Source organism: Macrotis lagotis, chromosome X (genome assembly GCF_037893015.1).
Source record: "Macrotis lagotis isolate mMagLag1 chromosome X, bilby.v1.9.chrom.fasta, whole genome shotgun sequence".
Classification (NCBI taxonomy): domain Eukaryota; kingdom Metazoa; phylum Chordata; class Mammalia; order Peramelemorphia; family Peramelidae; genus Macrotis; species Macrotis lagotis.
In genome coordinates, this window is record NC_133666.1 from 652,133,757 (window position 1) to 652,155,491 (window position 21,735).

A 21,735-nucleotide genomic window follows, 5' to 3' on the forward strand; every position below is an offset into this window, starting at 1 on the left:
GAAAAGGGCTCCCCCGTTCCACCTCAAATCCTGGGGGGGGGGCTGAGGGGCAGGGGCTCCCCTTCTGCACACGTGTGGCTCCCTAACGGGAGGGGCTGACTATCCCTGTGACCAGAGTCCACGGCCAGTTCCCAGAAGGCAGAAATCCTGATCCGGCCTCCAGAGTGGGGGCCCCAAATAACTGTCTTGGAGCCCAGGGTGGAGTCGAATCTCAGCCTGAGGCCGCACAAAATAAGCAAAAACAAAAACATGGCCCCCCATCCCCCCAGCAGAGATCGGTAGCACGCGTGGCTGGCGTCCCTGGCAACCAGGAGCGGCCGTTGCTAGGGGGCGGGCCCTCTGCCCACACTCAAGATGGAGGGGCGACAGCATCATACCAGGAACAGCTTTCCCCAGCAAGCCAGTGGGGAGGACAGGCCGGCATCTGGCAAAGGTCAGCCATGGGGCCCGGGCCTCAGAGCCCCCGTCTCATTGGACAGGATTTAAATAAGAGGTAGGGTCTCTTCGCCGACCCCCCCCCGGACTCTCCGCAACCCACCTCCGAGGCGCTAGCGGCGCCGATGCCGCCAGCAGCCAACATGGCTGCCGCGCCGCTTCCTGCCCCGCCCCGTGCCAAGATGGTGGCGCTTCCGGCCCTCGGGCGGCCCGCGGCGAAGATGGCGGAGAAGCGGCGGCCCACGGCGCCGGTGGCGGGGACCTCGGAGGCGCGGCGGCCGAGCCCGGCACGGGGCCCGGCTGCCGAAAGCGAGGAGGAGTTCCTGCGGCAGACCGGGGTGACGGCCATGCTGCGCGCGGCGCTGCTCAAGGTGCTGGAGGCGCGCCCCGACGAGCCGCTCCCCTTCCTGGCGCACTACTTCGACAACCTGGGCCTGCGCTCGCCGGCCAACGGCGGCGCCGGGGAGCCCCCGGGCCTGCTTCTCCTGCAGCAGCAGCGCATCGGCCGCGCGCTGTGGCACCTGCGCCTGGCTCATCACTCCCAGAGGTGCGGGGGGCCGGGCCGGGCCGGGCGGGCAAGCCGGCCGCCGGCCCCTCCGGGCGGCTGGGCCGCGGCCTCCCTGGACTACGAGTCCCGGCGTCCTTCGGGCGAGCGCGGGGCACGCCGGGAATCGTAGTCTCCGACTCCGGCATCCGCACGCCCCTCCCCCGGTGGTGGGCGGCGCGCCGCTTGTCGGGCCTCGTCAGCCCAGGTGTGCCCCGGGCCCCTGAAACCGGAGCCGACCCCAGACCCCCGCACGCGGCTGGGGGCGGGGAGGGCCCTGCCCGAGTGGGAGAACAAGGCCGGAAAAAGACCTTTGAGGCTGGGAAGTGAGTGTGGAAGACAAATTAGGGTTAGGGCGGCCGACGTACACATAGATGTGGAGACAGGGACAGTTAGATTTGCCCCGCTATCCGTGAACAGCAGCCACTTTGTGTTAAATGCTTGGGCAAATCACTTGGCCTCTCCTCCATCTGGAAAGGCCTGGAAAAGCCCTTATGCATCATCTAGCATCTAGCTGGGCCCCCTTTGTTTTGTAGGCTTTACAAACTTGGGCCTAGAGAAGTTTAGCAACAGCGGCGGAGCCTGGTGTTCACTTCCACCGCAGAACCAGCTCCCTTGGCGCTCCCATACTGCTCCCTTAGGAGAGATTAGCTATCCTCGGCTTTGTTTCCTCCCCAACTTGCCCCTCTGCAATTCTGCCTTTTCTTTCTGTCTCCCACAACCCGGCACTGGAAGTAAAAGCCGCCCCTTTGGGGTTCTTTCTCCCCGTGGACAATGGCCCTTGTTCAGTTCTCCAGTAACAAACAAACTGGGGCACCAGACTTCTTTAAACCTCATTTCCTTGCCCCCCCCCAAACCAGCATCATTTTGTACTTAGGGGGAAAAGCCATATACAAACCCCATTTGTAATGATGATTCTTTTATTATTTGATGGTCTAATCATCACTGTTTATGCCCTTACCTCATTTATCTTTCCAATAATCTGCTTGATGACAAATCCCTTTAAGATGACTTTGAAGACAGAAACCAAGCCTAGGTAGGAGGGAGGAGCAGGAACTGGGTCAGACAGGAACAGGCCTGGGAAGTCCCCCCTGGATCCTCACCCATTTCTCCAGAAAACAGTTCACTAGCTTCTTTCTGACTCAGTGGTCCAACCCTCTGGGACTCAGACTAATTTGTCCCCCGCCTTTCCTCCTTTCCCGATCACATTTTAGGGTATGGCCAGAAGAGGAGGGGCAGTGGAGAACATTGCCACAAACACTGCTCCCTCCCCTCCAGAGGCACATCGACCCATAGACAGCAGTTATGGTTCTGGACAGAAAGGCCTGCGCAGACTTGAGTTTTAGTTTCAGCTCTGCCTCTGATTTACTATGTAACCTTGAGCCAACCTGCTCCCTTTTTTGGACTTCAGGGCTTTGAACTAAGATCCCTTCCCAGGTGTGATATTTCACAAATCCACCAAACACTTATCAAGCATTTTCTGTATATACTGTGCAAGGAAGTGTGCTAGGTCCTGGATTTACAGAAACAAAATGATCAGTCTTGACTCCCAAGAGGCTTGCACTCCACTTGGGGTTGGGGGGGTGGGAAGAGCAGGGATATGACATGGCCAGAGCTAACACAAGGAATGGAGGGGGCAAAGGGGAGATCAGACAAAGTACTTGAGGATGATCAGAGGGCCCTGGAGAGAGATAAGCCTTGCAGAAGCAAGACAGATTAGGAAGAAGTCACCAGTGTCCAGCCTGAGCAAAAACCCAGGAACTGGAAAGTCAAGTTTGGAAAACAGCTTGAAGCCCAGGGCCAGTTAATGGGAACAGTAGGGGGAGGGTATGGGGATCTCATGTGAATTAAAACTGGGAAGCTGATCTGGAGCTAAATCCCATCTTCCAAGCAGTAGGGAGCCACAGGGGGAGTGATAGTCAAACCAGTACCTGAGGAAGTTTGGCAGCTGTGTGATGAATTGAAGAGAGAGACTGGAGGTTAAGAACTGTCAACACCCAGGTTCAAGATGCCAAGCTAGACTAGCTGAGTAAAGAAAGAGTTTTATAAAAAAGATGCCATGGTAGTAGAGTTGCTAAGTAGCAATGCCTAATCAGCTCACTGGGGTGGGGAGAGAAACAGAGGCATAAGCTTTCCAATCTGGATCACAGAAAGGATGTTGGTGTCACAATGAAAACAGATGTCTAAGAGGGACAGGTCTGGACTCAAAGGCTGAGGGTCCAAATCTTTTCTCTTATCACTGCAGATTCTGGGGTTTCAGCTGGTGACTTCCCTGGTCCCTTCCAGCTGTAAACCTGTGTTCCTGGGACCAGTTCCATTTTGAGCCTGTTTTAGACACCAAATAACCATTCAAGTGGAGATGTGGTGCCATGCTGGGAAGAGCTGACAACTAAATATAGACTTAGTAGTCATAGGTGGCCAGGGGGAAGGGCTGGTGAATAAACCCATGGGAGGAGATGAGATCACTGATGAGAGAAGGGGAAAAGATAGCAGCAAAAAGATTTTGAGCAAAAGTATTGGGACTAGAAAAAGGACGAGCCACTACATGTTTCTAGCCCCATCGCTTTAGAATTTCAACTTTTTTCCTACCACCTCTCAATTCCATGAACCAATCCTATTACTTACCCTAATCTCCAAGTCCTTTGTGAGGAAAGAAATCCCATAGCAGGAAATCCTTGGTCCAAAGGAACTCTGGAATTTCCAGATAGACATGGAAAGAGGGCAGAGGTGGATGTCAGGGGAACAGGTAGATGTGGAGTGGGCCACAGCTCCAATGGCTGCCATAGCACCTTCCCCAAGTTGGGGTGACTAAGCCAAACTGTAGAAGAGGCATGTGGACTGTGAATTTCCTGGTTTAAAAAAAACAACAGTCAAGTGCTGTGGGTTAGGTGAGGTTGGAGGAAGGCTAGAAGTTCTGCCCTCTGGAAGCTGAGCTAAGGGAGCTGTCACTGGGGCAGACTGCAGTGCCCTCGGGCAGCCCTGGCCCTTAACTGGAGGAGCCCCCAGCCTTCCACCAGCAGCACAACAGTCACAAGAAATGAACCAGAGCTCTCCAAGGGCAGGCGACTGGGTTGGTCAGACATGGGTGGGATGAAGGGATGTTCTGGGCTGAACCATCAGTCATGTGGGGTCCTCATCCAGAGGGAGGGGGAAGGTAGGAGGACTTGTGTCACATACTTCACCTATAGCTTCATTTGACCCCTCCCCTACAGAACTGCCTTCAACAACAACGTCAGTGTGGCCTACGAGTGCCTGAGCGCCAGTGGCCGGAAGAAGAGGCCAGGCCTTGACGGGCGCACCTACAGTGAGCTGCTGAAACGCATCTGTAGGGACGGGGAGGCCCCTGAGGAGATTGTGTCCCCGCTCCTGCGAAAGATCCAGTGCCGGGACCATGAGGCTGTCCCCTTTGACATCTTCCGCTACGGCATGCTTACCTGCTTTGTGCTTTTGGAGTTTGTGTCCCGAGCAGATGCCCTCTACGAGGTCCTGGATGACTCGGGCCAGGCTGACCGCCGAGTGTGCCAGGCGGTGCTAGACACCCTGGAAGGGGCCCTCGTGGCAGGTGATTTTGAAGCCCCCAGTCGATACCTCGAAGCTGGCTCTCAGCTGGGCCCCGACTGCCTTGCGCTGGCCATGGACCGGGCCCTACTGGCCCACAAACCCAACTCGGCCATGCTGAGGGACGAGTTCCTGGAGAAAGCTGCCACCCTGTTTATTGCCAAGGTCAGGCCTGTGGGCTAACCCCAAAGCTGCCAAGCCTTTCAGGGATCAACCTAGCCCAAGATCTATTTGGGATAATGGGTCAAAGGGCAAGGCTACCCCCCCTTTCCTCTTGACCCCTGCTTCCACTCTGCCCTCAGATACCTCATTCTCCCTCTCCAGTTGCTGGGAAAAGCCCTCTGGCTGACTTGGGGATTCCTAGGAGGAAGGGATAGGGCCTGGGCTGCTGGCAGCCCACATTGCTCAGGTTCTCCCAAAAGCAAAATGCCTGGGCATGTTGGGAATGCCAGGGAGCCTGACAGACCAGAGACCAGTTCTTTCCTGGCCCAAGTTTTTTGGTCTCATTTCTCCTTAAGGACCAGTCTTGGGAGATTAGTACTCGCCCTCTAGCCTTCAACCCCCCCCCCCCCAAGCCCTGAAAGGCTCTCCCCCCCAGATGAGAATTAGAATCCTGGTGGGTTCCCATAGAGGAGAAGGGTCAGGTCCTGAGATCCTTTTCAGGGCAGAAATTGGGAACTAGAACTACCCATGCTGCCCACTCAGCCTTGAGGCCCAATTCTCCCCAGCTGTCCACCCGTGGCTTTCCTCTGAGGCTAATGGCACCCTCTCTCCTCCTTGGGCTGGGGCTCCATTTATTCCAAGCTTCTGTCTTCACTCTTAAGTAATAAATTCTTTATAACCTCTGTCCACCTTTGTCTCTATGGATGGTCAAGGCAGCTTATTCTGACCCACTCTCAATGTCAGCCAGAAAGTAAAAGCTTCCCTGGTTGGGACAAAAGCGTTCTGTCCTCATCTTCCTCAAGCAGTGTCAATCAGTCCCGAGCAGGGCCTTTCATCGGACTCAGAGCCCCTTGAACTCCATGTGCTAGATGAAAGATGCTGCCTGGGGCCTCTGAGATGAGGTGACTCTGATGCTTGGTGCAGGCTGAGAGAATGGCTCCAGATCACAGACCTGTGTTCAAGGCTCACACATGGAAGCTGAGAGCAAGCGGGGCCTGAGAGTCAGGTGTCCACCGGCTCCCCCATTCCCGACCCCTCAGCTGTTAGAGAAAGTCATGAAATGGTTCCAACCTACAAATTCCTGTCTGACCTTTGCTGGGCCTCCCATTCCTGGGGCTGGCCTGGCCCCCACCTCACCCCCTTGTGCCCCTCTCTGCCTATACTCACACATACACACTCAGGAGATGACCTCACCTCCTGTCTAACAGGAGCCACGATCTCCTTATCGTTGTACCTCGGCGGGGTCTCAACCTCTCCTCTAGCTTTCCTGTCTCCAAAGGAGGGATGTTCCTCTTGGCCAAGGCTGATCCACCTCTTCCTGAGATCCCAGGCTCCTCCCTCCTCTAGGAATCTTTCTTCATGAAGAATGTCCGCTCTCTTTGACTTGTTTTTTTCTTTTCCTCTCCAATAAGAACACATGCTTAATTCTGCCCTATATTTCAAACTAAGACAAAAGCTCTCCACCAACCCTTAACGATATATAGTGGGGGATGTGAGCTGATCAACTGGTAGCAGAGATGTAACTGCTTTCTCATGCCCATTTCTCAATCCTGTAGTCAAATGAAAAACCAGCAGCCATACCAGGGAGGAACAGAATGACAAAACTCCCTCCAAATGGGGAACATTGAAGAATAGCCATAACCAACTGGCTCTGGAGCCAGAAGTAACACATCTTAGCACAGAGCTGCTCCAAATGAGGGGCATAGGCTTTCATAAAGAATCTTTAGTTTCTATCTTTTATTTTTATATCATCCCCATTTCTAACTACACTTCCCTGACTCTCCAGTTAGCCACCCCTTTTCACAAAGAATAAAAGTCAACACAGAATGGTTTCTCAAAGCTAACCAGCCTATCAGCCCATCAGTCTGATGATTAATGTCTCCTAGCCATAGTCCTCTCCCTCCTCACAAAGGGAGGAAAGTAGTTTTATGAGCATCCAGGTCATTTTTTGTGGTATAGCAGTAGTACAGAGGAAGACTCCCTCTTTGATGTTTGCTGACGAATAGTAGCATTTTTCTTCATGATGCAAAACTCAGAAGTCAAAGCAAGGACTATCAGACTGAGGGTTGGGAAGCCTGGCCTGGCCTGACCATTTTACTCAAGGCCTTGGACCAGAGCCAGAGACAGGGACAAAAAGGATCCTCACATTAACTTAAGAACACAGCCAATAGTTAAGAACAAAGGTCCAATTAAGCATTCAAGAAAAGGCAGCTAAATAACAACAGTGACCTGTATTTGGGAAGACTCCTCTTTCTGAGTTCAAATCTGGTCTCTGACACTTGCTAGCTGTGTGACCCTGGAAAAGTCACTTGAACCTCTTAGCCTCAGTTTCTCATCTGTAAAATGAGCTACAGAAGGAAATGGCAAACCACTCCAGTGTCCTTGCCAAGAAATAACCCAATGGGGTCACAAAGAGACCCAACTGAAAATATAAGAGGTTATAAAATAATTCCATCTAACAACAAATTTGGAAAACAATCTTTATGCATAATTGGGAAAGAATAAAATACTATTAAGTGAAAAAAAATTTTTAAGTCTGAGGCAATTATGTGTGTATGGAAAGAATGTCCATATCAGTGAAAGAGCTCAAGGAAACTTTGAAAATAGGTTAGCTATCAGGTCATGTGGAAGCATGAAGTTGTATTGTGGGCCAGATACTAAGGATGCAAAGAAAAAATTCAACAATCTTTGCCCCCAAGGAGTTTTCCAATCCATCAGGGGAGACATGTAAATGCATGTTGAGATATATGTAAACAATAGGCACAAGTAATGCTGGGGGTCAGGGTGGAGGATGAAATGAGAATCAAGAAAGGCTTCGCACAAGTTGAGTCTTGAAGGAAAGTTTTTTGAAGGTCCAAGGTGAGAAGAAAGTGTAGAGTCAATGCAATATGGTGGAGGTAGGATATGAAGTTCCCTGGAGGGAGAGGGAGAAGGGAAGCAACAAGAAGACCAGATTGACTATACTGCAGAATTTGTGAAGCAGAGTAAGGTATGAAAAGGCTGAAAGGTGAGTTGAAACCAGGTGGTGAAGGATTTTAAATGCCAAACAAAGGATTTCATAGTTTATCCTAGAGATAATTAGGGAACCACTGAAGTTTCCTGAGTAGAGGGGTGATATGGTCAGATCTCTGCTTTAGGAAAATCATGTTGGCAAGAGATCTGAAGCAAAGACAGCAGTTAGGAAGCTATTGCAAGAATATAAGGGAGAGGTGATGAAAACCTGAATCAAGCGGTAGAACAGAGCAATGGTCAGATGCTGGGCCTTCTATAGGGGTGGAAGTGATAAGATCTGACAACTGGCTATACAGGGTGAGGGAGAATGGGGAGTAAAAGATATTGCCTCTGTTGTAAAAATGGGTGGGAGTAGGTACTGACAACCTCAACAACAATAGGAAAATGGGGAAGAGGTGGTTTGGGGACAGTCAAGTCTATGGGATATCTAGATGAAGGTTCTTCATTTGAGCCTCAAGTTTTTTAGAAAACATTTCAATATAATTGGTCTATTGGGATCCTCAATATCTTATGAATTTGTTTTATGAAGATTAATATTCTTTTACCATGTAATTGGGAAAATTAAAATACTAAATTTTGAAAATTTTGAAAATTGTTATTCTGAGAAGGGATTCATAGGCTTCACCAGAGACCTGAGGATATCCAGGGCACAAAAAAGATCAAGAACTTCAATAGGGAGTTTTCCATGAGGGACTAAAGCTCAGAAGAGAGACTAGGGCTGGATATCTGACTATAGTCACCTAGGGCAGCTAGGTGACGCAGTGGATAGAGCACTGGCCCTGGAGTCAGGAGTACCTGAGTTCAAATCCAGCCTCAGACACTTAATAATTACCTAGCTGTGTGGTCTTGGGCAAGTCACTTAACCCCATTTGCCTTGCAAAAACCTAAAACAAAAACAAAAAAATAAATATAGTCACCTACATAAGGATGAGAATTAAACCTCTGAGTGTTGATGAAGCCATCAAGGAAGAGAATAAAGAGAGATAACATATATATCTCTATCATGTGTGAAATTTCACTTCAAAAAGGGTTTATTTTTTAAAAATAATCTTTGTTGATCTTTTGTTTTTACATACCTGCATTTCCCAATGCACAAGAGCTTTCTTATATGACTTTTTTGGTGAGAGAAAAAAAGTTCCTCAAAACTAACCAAAATAGAAAAAAAGGCAGTTTTTCCCATATTTCCTCTTTGGGGTCAAGCTTAGTCATTACAATTTTGCAGCAATGAGTTTTGATTTGTTGTTCTTTTTTTTCAGTCTTGAGTTTATTATTTTCCTATTCTTTCATACCTTCTGCATCAGTTCATAGAAGTCTTTTGATGCTTTTCTGTACTCATATCTGTTAAGCATAAACTATCCCATTATAATCACATAGCACAATTTGTTTAACCAGTCTCCAATTGTTGGGCTTCTACTTTGTTTCCAAATCTTTGCTACCATAAATAGTGATACCATAACTATTGTAATATAGAGACAGCAACTGAATCAAACAGGGTTCAGTGACTTACCCAGGGTCACCCAGCTAGTAAACTCAAACTGGAACTCATGAAGAGCCTTTCTGAATCTAAGTCTAGGGCTCTGTGCATTATGGTGCCACCTAGCTGCCCATTAAAGTTAGAGGACCTATGTTCAAGTCTCAGCTGTACTATTTACCACCTATCTCATCTAAGTCCTATGCTCTCTCTGCAGTCTCCCCTCCTTTTTTTATTACAAATTCTTTATTTCATGAACTTAAACATTAGTAAAAGTTGAGTATACTGTAAATTAAAGGTATTGTTTTTTCCTAAGATATTTCTTTTGTAAAGGAACCAGAATTAGCAAGTAAACAGAAAAATCTGTAAAATAAGGGAGATATAGCATATAATCTTTAAGGTCTCTTTCAAAGTAAGTTCTGATAATCAATTCCACTATCATCTAGAATTTGTTAAAGAGTTTCTCCTTTTGTATCACTTTAATTTTAGTAAGATATCCTTCCCAAAGAGATAATCCTTGTAAAATAAATAAATAAAAGGAAAAGCCAGTTCAAAAAACTAATCAACAGATCAATGAAGTCTGATAATATACATAAGTGCATGTCCATAGTCACACACACACATACATACACAGAGAAATGAAGGGAACTACATTATCTCATCTCTTTTTGGGGTGTGAAAGAGGAGGTAAATATGTCATAGTTACACAGGATTTTCAGGTTTTTATTTTGTTCTTTCCTTAGTCATTTTGTACCTTGTTTTCCTGATTTGATTCTGTTCATTACATTGGATTTAAGTAAAGGGGTGCTGTACCAAGTCACCAGTTTCATTTGTCCTTTGGAGTCTTCTGGGTCCAGTGGTCAGCTATGAATCAGGATGACTGGAAATGACCCCGGATGCAGGGGGGAGACCTTGGCCTTTTTGAGTTAAGATCTTTAATAGGTCTCAGTTAGACTGAGGTAAGGCCCATTCAGTAATTAAAGCTATGTAAAAAATGAAACAAAGAATGACTTCTTAGACAGAGAATGAGAAAAAAGAAGCCAAAGAGAGACAGAAAAACAGGGATTCAAAGTTTATTTTTCCAATAATCTTTTCAATTCTATATTTTTTTATCTTTTTATTAGAATTATCTGGCCCTACAAGATACTTTTTTTTTTAGGATTTTGCAAGGCAATGGGGTTAAGCGACTTGCCCAAGGCCGCACACCTAGGTAATTATTAAGTGTCTGAGGCCGGATTTGAACTCAGGTACTCCAGACTCCAGGGCCAGTACTCTATCCCCTGTACCACCTAGCCACCCTCTACAAAATAAATATTAAAAATTTTCTACAAGTTTCTTGGGCAATAGTTGTCATAGCAAATAGACCCCCTGGGAATGGCATCAGGAGGATATGAGTCCAGATCTAGCCTCTGACATTAACTTAGCTAGCTGTGTGTTCCTGAGCAAGTCAATTAATCTCTGTTGACTTCAGTTTCCTCAACAGTTAAATGAGATCCTTCTGACTCCGGGGTCAGTGATCTATCCACTGCACCACCTAGTAATATTTGAACTAGCCAGCAGGTGGCTCTTCCCTCCAGCCATCAGAGGAACAAATGCGTGTACAACTCTGGAAGCTTTCCTGATGCCTGTTGCCAAACACCAGGTGCTGAACATCTGTAAACTCTTAGAATAATAAACCTCTTGCAAATAATAACAAAATATAGAATAATCATAAAGCAGGTGGTGAAGCACTAGCTGAATTCATCAATTAGCCTAGGGAAAAAGAAATGGAATATCACTCAGAAATTAGTATTATAGAAACTTCGTTTGTGACTCAGCCCTAAGCAAAAGGCAGATTCTTTCTTTCTCTCTCTCTCTCTCTCTCTCTCTCTCTCTCTCTCTCTCTCTCTCTCTCTCTCTCTCTCTTTCTCTCTTCCTTCCTTCCTTTCTTCCTTCCTCCCTCCTTTCCTTCCTTCCTTCCTTTGTTTCTTCTTTCCTTTCTTCCTTTCTTTTTTTACCCCGCATTTTGTAAAATGTGCTTTTGATCAACTGAACTTCTCCATAAAACTGAGAAGACTGACTTTTTAGTGGTCATATGATTTATTAAAATAGTACAATAAATCAAAGCTAACAGAGAAAAACTGGGAAGAAGTTGTGTCACCTGACCATTTCTCTTCTCAATCTCCCAACTTCTGGTAAATGGGGAAGAAGGAAGGGATGGGAAAGGAAGGGAAGGGATTGCAAAAGAGAGAACTTGCGTAAATCAATTCTGTAAACAATCAGAAAATGGAAAGAGCATTCGACTGCTAAGCCAAGACTGAGCCAGCCTTGCCCAGTAGAGTGCATCTTACCACAGGTGGGTAGAAACAAGCGTAAGAACAATTGTTAACTATGCCCATCCCTAGGGCTCTCCATCTTGCTCTCCTTCCAAAATAAACTATCCAAAGAAATGATAGCCCCCAATCAATCATCAACTATTTATTTTGTCTTTACTTTTGCCAGACAGAAAGAAAAACCAGTTGCTATTCTCAAGGAATTACATATTAATGGTGGAGCCAACATGTATATAAAGAGATATAAGCAAGAAATAAACACACATACACACACACACACATTTATATATACATACACACAGAGTGGGAGGTGAGAGACCCACATTAGCACATGAGGAAATCAGAAAAAGCTCTCCCAGAGTCTAGAGCTTGAAGGGAGCCAGGACATGTCAAGAGGTGTAAGACTGCATACCTGCACACAACTAGCAAGTATCTGAGGTCACATTTGAACTCAGGAAGATGAGTCTTTCTGACTCCAGGGCACTATCCAGTTGCCCATTTCAAATACAAGACACAATCCTTGCAAAGACATGCAGAAGATGGAGTATACTGTGTGAGGATCAGCAAACAGGCTAATATGACAGGGGTGGGAGGTGGGGGGGGGGTGCTTCCTAAGAAGGCTGAAAAGGTAGGAAGAGGCCAGGCTGTGAAGAGTTTTAAATGCTAAGACAGAGGAGCTGGATGAGTCAGATCCATTTTTCCTTTAAAGTCTTTCTGAAAACTGTGACACTTGGCTTACACAGAGAAGGGAATCAATGCAAGGATTCTCCTCACATTCTCTTCTTAGGATCCTTAACTTTCTTCAGCCATTTCTTGATCTTCTTAAATGTACTCTCTCGCTCCTCAAATTTTTGTTGTATCTTTTGATCTCAAGACCCTAGGCTCACACAGATTAGACTTCATTTATCCTGAGATCTCCTTCCCCCCAATGGGAAAAAAAAAAAAGGGTCAGTTACTCTCTTAGGTTCATCACTCATCCTTGGAGTTATTCCAGGAAAAGATCTAAATATGGCTCAAATTGGGTTTATGTTTAGGTTTTCCCATATGTGGATAACAGAATTCCCATCCTGTACAGTACTCAAGAGAGCAATGCATAGGCTCCATAGGGGAGGGCCCTCCACAGAATGCATTAAACACCCAAGGACTCATGGAAGCCCAGAAATGCATCCTGAAACATATATTCAGATAGTCCATCAACTCCCTTCTAAAGAAAATTGGTGGGAGAATATTGCCATTGAGTCCCTTCGACATTAAATAATGACTCTATAGACCTTGCACAGGATGCTCCACAGCTCCTCTCAGATTCTTAGTGGCACCTGGTGATAAGGATCCCTCCCCAACTCCCCCAAGTCACTTCACCTTGATTTGCTTCAACAAGATAATAACATACCTACCTTCCAGGGTTGTGAAGATCCAAGGATAATGCATCCAATGAGATAATATTGTGCTTAGCCAAGTATACACAGTATATGTAATATATTCTTTTAAATGTATATTCTCTTGCCTTTCCCCTTTTCATCTCTCATACCGGTCTCCTTGTTTCTGGTCTCTCTTCCTCCACGTCATCCTTCATAAATCCAGGATGCAAACATACCTTGGGCTGCTGAACACTCCTCGTTTCCCGTCCTGGGTCACACTCCCCTATTGTAATTTATTGGAAGTGCCCTCAGAGTAAGACACAATTTGGTAATGGTGTATGTGATTCTCCTTATTTTCCAAGAAGCATGCTACAACAAGAAATATTCTCTTAGACAATTCCAAAAGACCCGTGAGGGAAAACACCATCCACATCCAGAGGAAGAACCGTGGAGCCTCAATGTAGACCAAAGCATACTATTTCCATTTTTAAAATTTTTGTTGCATGTTTTTTCTTTCTCGTGGTTTTTTTCCCTCTTTTTTCTATTCTTCTTTTACAACATGATTAATATGGAAATATGTTTACATGCTTGTACATGTATAATGTATATCAGATTACTTGCTGTCATGGGGAAGGGGTGAGGGAGGGAGAAAAATGTGGAACTCAAAATCTTACAAAAATTGAATGTTGAGGGGCAGCTAGGTTGCCAGTGGATACAGCATTGGCCCTGGAGTCAGGAATACCTGAGTTCAAATCTGACCTCAGACACTTAATAATGACCTAGCTGTGTGGCCTTGGGCAATCCACTTAACCCCATTTACTTTGCAAAAAAATAATTGAATGTTGAAAACTATTTTTATATGTAATTGGAAAATAAAAAGAAATCAAAATTAAAAAAGAAATATACCCTTATACATGCTATAAAATGTAGGAATTTTTTTAAATTTGGGATTGTTATCCATGAAGTAAATTTCAAGATTGATGTTTCCCAGGAAATCTCTATCATGGTGATTAAATTCCAGGATAAGGCTTGTCTGTAAAATTCAAAATACCTAACCCCAGTCAACCTACCCTCCACAAGGAATTTGGTGCTTCAGAACATTGCCATGAACTTAAAACCCTTTTAGGCCGAGTTAGCATACACATATCTTCCTTTACCATGTGCTTCTTTTTTTTTTAATTTAAATTTTATTTTTTCCAATTATATGTAAAGATAGTTTTCAACATTCATTTTCTATAAGATTTTGAGTTCCACATTTTTCTCCCTCTTTCCCTTCCCTACCCCCCTCCCTATGACAACAAGTAAACTGATATAGGTTATACATGTTAAACGTATTTCCATATTAGTCATATTGTGAAAGAAAAATCAGAACAAAAGTGGAGGAGGGGAAAGAACTATGAGGGAAAAAATATAAAACCAATTTTTAAAAAGTGAAAATCACATGTTTTAGTTTACATTCAGCCTCCAATAGTTCTTTCTCTGAAAGTGGATGACATTTCCATCACAAACCTTTTATAATTATCTTTGATCATTATACTGCTGAGAAGAGCTAAGTCTATCATAGTTGATCATCCTACAATGTTAGTGTGGTTCTTACTTCACTCAGCATCAGTTCATGCAAGTCTTTCCAGCTTTTTCTAAAATCTACCCATTCACAATTTCTTACAGAACAATAAAATTCCAACACAATCATCTTCCACAATTTGCTTAACCGTTCCCCATTGATGGGTATCCTCTCAATTTCCAATTCTTTGTCGTTACAAAAAGAGCTGCTATAATTATTTTTGAACACCTGTTTTTTTCTATTTTTTTTATGATCTCTTTACCATGTGCTTCTGTTGGAAATCTGTTGGTATCCTGGTGGCTACCATCTTTTGGGACAAGCAAGTCCATTCTTGGGATCTCTGGGCTCTCAGTCTACCTGCACACTCATGCAACTCCCACATATTTCTGCCTCAATGCAGCCACTTCTAGACCTGAAGAAAAGATATAAGGGTGAGGGGTATGAGAACCCAGGACTTTCCCTATCCCCTGTTGTCTGTCTTCCCAATAGAAGGCAAAGAAGAAAGCAAAAGAAGATGAGCTGGTCTGTCAGCTTCCTTTATGTATCAGAGTGGGGCAGCAACTCTGAAAAGTCTGTCCACCTGAGTGCCATCCATTTCTTTTTGGATCTGGCCTCAGTGGTCACCAAGAGCCAATCAAGACTTCTGGGTCCTGCCAGAGGACAAGGACCCCTCCCCCAACTTCATCAAGTTGATTGGGAACTCTTCTGATTGATTAGGCCCTCTCCTAATCAATCTAGCACAACATGAATGTACTTACCAGGTAAAAGCCAGAGGGCTGCTGCTAATGGATTGTCTGGGCTTCATCAGGAAAATGAAGGGTTCGGACCAAATGGTTTCTGAACTCTAGAGGTTGGATCCTATAGATTCCACAAGTGTAACATAAGCCTTTTGAGGATTGGAACTATTTAAAAAAAAAATCTGTTATGGTTGTTTTGCTTTTCAATTCTTCCTAATGCTTGGTTAGCATCGTACTGCTATTAAATACTGTAGGTGCCTAATAAATCCTTGTTGGCTTGGATTGCCTTTGTTCAAGAATGGATTAGCCTTGATGGCATCTGGAGGTCTTATTTTGAGATTCTGGGAATGCTATGGAAATCCTTGTCTCTCCCCTGTTTATGTCTTGACAATCTCCCTTCTTTTTAATTTTCCCATATATGGGGTGACCTAGAACCATGACCCAAGCAGCAACCGCCTCTATCCATCCAGAGCTCCATGTCTACATTTTACATGGCTTGGCTGGTTTACTGCCCCCTCAGTCATTGTCTAAAAACCATATTCATCATTGTCTCCTTCCCCAAACAAAACCCATTTGAGTACTTCCCCTGGCTTCCTTATTTCTAATTATAGCACCACCATCTACTCAGGCTTGGGTTCCCTCCTTCTTTACATCTCATTCATCTCCAAGTCCCACTGATTCCAACTTCACATTAGCTAGAATGCTAGACTTCGGAGTCACCAAGACCAGAGTTCAAATCCTACCTCATGATAAGTGATACCTGTGTGACCCTAGGCTGGGCACTGATTTATTGAATTTTAGTTTCCTTCTCTGTAAAATCAGAATAACCTGCAATACTTGTTTCACAGGATTATCTTGAGGATTAATTAAGATAATGCTTGGGAGTTGCTATAAAAATGTAGGTTACTAGGGCCTTAAGTCAGGAAGATCTGAATTCAAATTTGACCTCAACTAGTTGGGAGGCTCAGGGCAAGTCTGTTCACTGAAGATAGGTGGCTAAGTGCACAGTGATTTTTATGTTGGCCTTAGGAGTCAGGAAGACTCTTCTTCCTGAATGCAAATCTGGCCTCAGATACTTCCCAGATGTGTGGGCAAGTTGCTTAACCTTGTTTATCTCAGGTCCCTCAGGGGTAAATTGAGCAGGAGATAGAAATAACAAATCACTCCAGTATGTTTGTGAAGAAAACTCCAAATGAAGTCACAAAGAATTAGACATGACTGAAAAACAACCCCCAAAATGAGAAGAATAAATAATAGCACCTACCTCACCAAATTGTTGTGAGGATCAAATGAGATAATTTTTTTTCCATTATTATTAGAATCTATTTGTACCAAAAAAATATATAGTGGCTTCTTTGTGGTAGCTGAGAAATGAAAATCAAGGAGGATGCCCATCATTTGGGGAATAGCTGAACAGCTTGTAGTGCAGTTAGGTGGTAAAGTAGATTAAGTACCAACCCTGGAGTCAGGAGAATCTGAGTTCAAATCTGACCTCAGACACTTGATGCTTACTAGCTGTGTGACCTTGGGCAAGTCACTGAACCCTGATTGCCTGGCATCTAGGGCCATCTTTGGTTGTCCTGATTCATATCTGGCCATGGACCCAGATGACTCTAGAGGAGAAAGTGAGACTGGTGACTTAGCACAGCACCCCTCACTAAAATCCAATTCACATCTTTGCCATGACAGTACCATAGTCTTCTTGGAGAATGAAGGACAAATAACACCACACCTGTGGCACATCATTGTGATGGAATATTACTGTGCTGTAAGAAATGCTAGGCCAGGTGGTTTCAGGAAAACATGGGAAGATATATAAACTTATGCAAAGAAAAATGAGTATAACCAGGAGAACACTATACACAGTAACACAAATTATCAACAATGAAAGTCTTAGCTACTCTGTTCAAGACAGCGAAATAAGACAATTCCAAAGAACTACTGATGAAAAGTATTATTCGCCTCAAGAGAGAAAACTGCTGAACTCTGAACAAAGGTTGAAACATTTTTAGCTTTATTATTTTATTTTGTTCTTTCTTTTGCAACATGGCTGACATGGATATATGTTTTGCAAGATCTCATATATATATATATATATATATATATAATAAAATTAAAAATGCTTGTCTTCTCAAGGAGGGGAAAGGGTGGTGGGGGGGTCAAGGGAGAGAATCTGGAAGTCAACCATTTAAAAACTGATTGTTAAAATTTTTTTACATGAAACAAAATAATTTTTAAAAGAATCTATGAATAGAGTTTACAAAATTATTTTTAACATCCATTTAAACAAATTTTTGAAAATTCCAGGTTCTTTCCCTTCTTCCAGTCCTTCCTCCACCCATTGAGAAATATTATTTTTATTATATATTTTTATATTCTATTTTTTCCAATTACATTAAGATCAACACTCATTATGTAAGATTTTAAGTTCCACATTTTTCTCCTTCCTTCCCTTCTCTCCCCCTTCCCTTGACAGCAAATAATCTGTGCATTATACATGTTCAACTATGTTAAACATATTTCCATATTAGTCACGTTGTGAGATAAGAATCAGAACTAAAGGTGAAAAAACCATGTAAATGAAAATACATAAAACAAATTATAAAAAGTGAAAATAGTATGATTTGGTATGCAGAGAAAAAATATTCTTAAAGTTCCTAGCATAGTCACTGGTACATAGTATACACTTTATAATTGCTTATTCCCTTCCCCTTCTCCTCATCCTCTCTCATCATCTGCTACTGGCATCCCTATATCTGGTCTCTGCCTCTCCAACTTATTCTTCATAGATTCGGAATTATTTTCTCAAAGCATACCCGTCTTCTGTTCAAACACATTTCTTTTTTTTTCCCAATTGATATCTTATTTTTCCAATTACATGTTATGAAAGTTTTTCAACATTCATCTACATGCACATGAATATATTTTTAAGTTACATAATTTCTTTCCAATCTCCCTTCCCATTCCTCTCCCCTTGGAGGCGAAGGGTCTGGTGAATATTGTACATACGTATTTGTGTTTAACATGAAATCTTTTTGTTTTGTTGGTGCTTGTGAGGCAATGGGGTTAACTGACTTGCCCAAGGTCACACAGTTTAGTAAGTATCAAGTGTCTGAGGTCACATTTGAACTCAGGTCCTCCTGACTCCTGAGCTGGCACTGTATCTATTGTACCACCTAGATCCCCCCTCAAACACATTCAACACATCCCTATTGCCCTATTTAAAAAAAAGTTTATATTTTCAACCTGTCATTTGTCACCTACTCACCTGTTCAACTTAGCTCCCCCTTCTTCCCTTTGAGAAATCTCCCTGTTCCAGTCAGACAGGTTTATTCTGTCTCCAAAACACGCCCATTGATGTCCACCCCTAGAAGTTCCCTTTCCTCTTTCTCAAAAAGTTCCTATGCTGCCTTCCCACATGCCTTCCCCTAAACAAATCCCTCTAGGCTCAGATCAAATACCACCTCCCCTGCTGAGCCTTCCTTGATTTCCCCTATCCTGAACTCCCACATCACTGACAGGCTCATCTTCCAGTGAATCATATCCGGCATTGTGACATTCTCCCCTTGTTGACTTGAAGTTATTTTCATCTTGCCCTATCATTTAATCTTTCCATGTTCATATGCAGGGTGCCAACTAGACTGTGAGTTTCTGAGGGCAGGAGAAAGATGATTCATCCATCTCTTGTCCCTGTCTTATCTTCCCCTCTACCTGCCAGAATCTCAGCAGAATCAACTAGTGTAATTCATCCCAGACCATTAATGCCCTCCCCAAAACCCCCAATATGGTGCCATCTATCCAATCTTTGCTTGAAGACCTTCAGGGGACAATAACCCCCTCTTCTTCTCTATGAACAGGACAGCCTGTTGAATTTATTCACAGAACAAAGGGGGTCCTAGATGAAAAAGACCTTACAAAGCCAACCATCTCATTTAATAGAAAAGGAAATAATAATTGTCATTTGTATAGTACTTCAAGGTTGCAAGATGCTTTGTATGTATTATATAATTTGGTCCCCTCCATACCCTATGAGATTAGGTGCTTTGGATATCATTATCCCCATTTTACAGACAGAATGAGACTTGGAAAAGTTTAGTCCCTTGGACAACTTGGGTCACACAACTATTAATTATCATCAAGGGAGGTTCAGATTCATATCTCTGCTGATCATAAGCCTTGTACCATCACCCGAACCATGCTGCTTCTGAGACCCAAAGGGAGGAGCAGAAGGGACTTGGCCAAGGTCAAAGAAAACGGTGGCTTCATCCTCTCCTATGGCATACACTGTGCTAGGGGAAAGGGGATGAGATGACTTCACTTTTTTTTTTTTGCCATATGTAATAGGTATGGTCAGATTGTCCTGAATCCTAGCTGTCCATCTTTTGAGGCCAATGTTTTAGTCTCTCCCACACAAGGGGGGATATAAAAGCAAAATTGTAGTGGGAGACATCAACAATGCAACAACAAAGGACCCTTACAATAAAGGGCAGGGTATAGGGAAAAGCACTGAAGACCTTTATATCTTATAGAGATATATCAACGGTGACAAACCAAAGTCCTCACCAGTGGATCAACAAGCAGCTGGGGCAATAGTGTTTGGACCCACCCACCCCCCTATCCCCAACCCCAGCTCCACCCCTGCTATGCCTCTTTCTGGATGTTTGAGCCAGCCCAGAAACTAAACACCCTGGCATGTCCTTTTGAACTAAGCACCTGTTGCCAAAGGAAACAAATTCCAATTGAACCAGTCTTTATTTACTGATTATCTGCTACGTGCCAGGCAGACTAAGACAAAACAAAAGGCTGCCCTCAAGGAGCTTTCACTGTCATTGAGTCACAGCACAGAACACTGCTTGCGTACCTGCAAGCCCTAGGTCACGCTTTCCAATTGGGGTATCAAGGTTTGATAAGTTAGTCATCCAAGAGTTGAAGCAACTGACCATCTGCTCCAACAGAGCAAAGATCATGTTGCTGGAAAATGAGGTCAGCTGAAAGGCTTCGTGGATTGAAGGTGAAAGAATTGAGGGACAAAAAAGTTTATTTACATATTCTTGTGGATGCCAGAAGCTAAAGGGCAGCTAGAACACTGGCCCTGAAGTCAGGAGTACCTGAGTTCAAATCTGACCTCAGACACTTAATAATTACCTAGCTGTGTGGCCTTGAGCAAGCCACTTAACCCCATTTGCCTCGCATAAGAAAAAAAATAAACAAAAACAAAGTTGGATGGTAGAAGCTAAGGGAGAGAGAGAGATAGGGGGTTAGCAGCAGCAGCACCAGAAGAATAGGAGCAGGGGTCACCTTCAAGGTATAGGCAGCTATAAGAGAGGTATATGAGCATGTTTATTTGGGTGGCCCATGCTTGCCAACAGTGAGCTGGTCTCCCAAAGGGAGATAGAAAAACTCAACTGAGGAAAGAGTTAGCTTTTAAAGAAGCCGGGAGATAAGTTCATTAGATGGGATAGATTGGGGCAGTAACTCAAGAGAAAAGAGATTGAGGGCCGAAAGATTTAATGTTTTCAGGCTAGGGTGGGGATCCATTATTTTGTTGATAGGGCCTCGTCTTGTGCCCAGGGGCAGGGATTTACAGAGACCTTGCCAGGACTGGAGGAGATACTTTATTAAAAGTCTGCACCTCTTTTTTTTTTTCCAAGGCAAATGGGGTTAAGTGGCTTGCCCAAGGCCACACATATGGGGCCTGAGACCTGACTCCAGGGCCGGCGCTTTGAGTCGACCAAATCACATCTAACTCAGGCATTTGTAGTGGGGCATAATGAGGTATCAAAAAAATAAATAAATAAAAGCCTGCACCTCTGTGGCTTGGTCAGTGCTATGGGGTCCACGCAGGGCCGGCGGGTCAGTTATAGTGCCTGTGGCTCCGGCCAGTATGGCCTCTGCACAGTTAGATTGCCCTGGTCTTCCAGTCCAACGCAGACAAAGGAAAGGAGCCCGGAGGCGATGGCAGATGGGGTGGGGGCACAGAGCAGGACCACCGACCCCTGAGGCCCTCCAGAACTTGAGTCCTTTGAATGACGGGGGGCTCATTACTTCCAGTCCGGCCTCGGGGCTCACGGCCGCGCCCTTCCAGGCCTGGAGCCCCCCACCCCTTCCCCTCTCCAGGATAAACACACCCAGTTGCTTCATGATTAATTCTTTAAAAAAAAAAAAAAAAGAATCTGTGGGGCTGGCCGGGTCCGGGTCCGGGTCCGGGTCCGGGCCAGCCAGGCTGACCCACTTCCAGTCGCCACCCCCACCCCCCACCCCGCCTTCGCCTCCTGCCCCAGCCCCGCCCTCCCCCGGTCAGGTGGGGGGAGGGGGACGTCACAAAAAAAAAACCAAAACAAAACAAAACAACCAACCCGACCGCCAGGGGCCGCCGCGGGCTGCGACGCCCGCAACCTCCCGCCCCGCCCCGCGTCCCCCAGAAGAGGTGTCTGGGGGTTGTAGTCCCGGCTGGGGCGGCTGCGGCCTCCGCCTGGGGGCGAAACCCGATCGCGGCTGAGGCGCGCCTGCGCGCTCGGCCCCCCTCTCCTCTCCCCCTTGGATAGGCCGGTCGGGAGGGGGGGGGAACGGGCTCGCGGTAGC

The 21,735-nt window shown here is 45.0% G+C and overlaps 1 protein-coding gene and 1 long non-coding RNA gene across 3 annotated transcripts; one reads left to right on the forward strand and one right to left on the reverse strand.

Moving 5' to 3' along the window:
* Window positions 1–439: 439 nt before the first annotated feature.
* On the forward strand, window positions 440–8,714 carry TPGS1 (tubulin polyglutamylase complex subunit 1). The gene is made up of 2 exons (XM_074204933.1): window positions 440–982; window positions 4,192–8,714. Exons 1-2 carry the CDS (start codon window positions 561–563, stop codon window positions 4,718–4,720), a joined length of 951 nt encoding a protein of 316 aa, XP_074061034.1. The 5' UTR covers window positions 440–560; the 3' UTR covers window positions 4,721–8,714.
* Window positions 8,715–12,738: 4,024 nt separating this feature from the next.
* Window positions 12,739–18,610, reverse strand: LOC141497637 (uncharacterized). 2 transcript variants are annotated; one of them, XR_012471394.1, is made up of 4 exons: window positions 18,422–18,610; window positions 15,175–15,274; window positions 14,679–14,828; window positions 12,739–13,221 (listed from the first exon to the last, which is right to left on the reverse strand). It is a non-coding gene; the product is annotated as an uncharacterized LOC141497637 (long non-coding RNA). The 2 variants fall into 2 exon arrangements; XR_012471393.1 differs by lacking the exon at window positions 12,739–13,221 and having other exon boundaries at window positions 14,572–14,828.
* Between the last annotated feature and the right edge of the window lie 3,125 nt (window positions 18,611–21,735).

Coding starts and splice junctions, on each gene's coding strand:
- TPGS1 (XM_074204933.1), top strand. CDS start 561: ATGCCGCCAGCAGCCAACATGGCTGCCGCGCCGCTTCCTGCCCCGCCC. Junction 983..4,191: donor CTGGCTCATCACTCCCAGAG/GTGCGGGGGGCC, acceptor CCTCCCCTACAG/AACTGCCTTCAACAACAACG.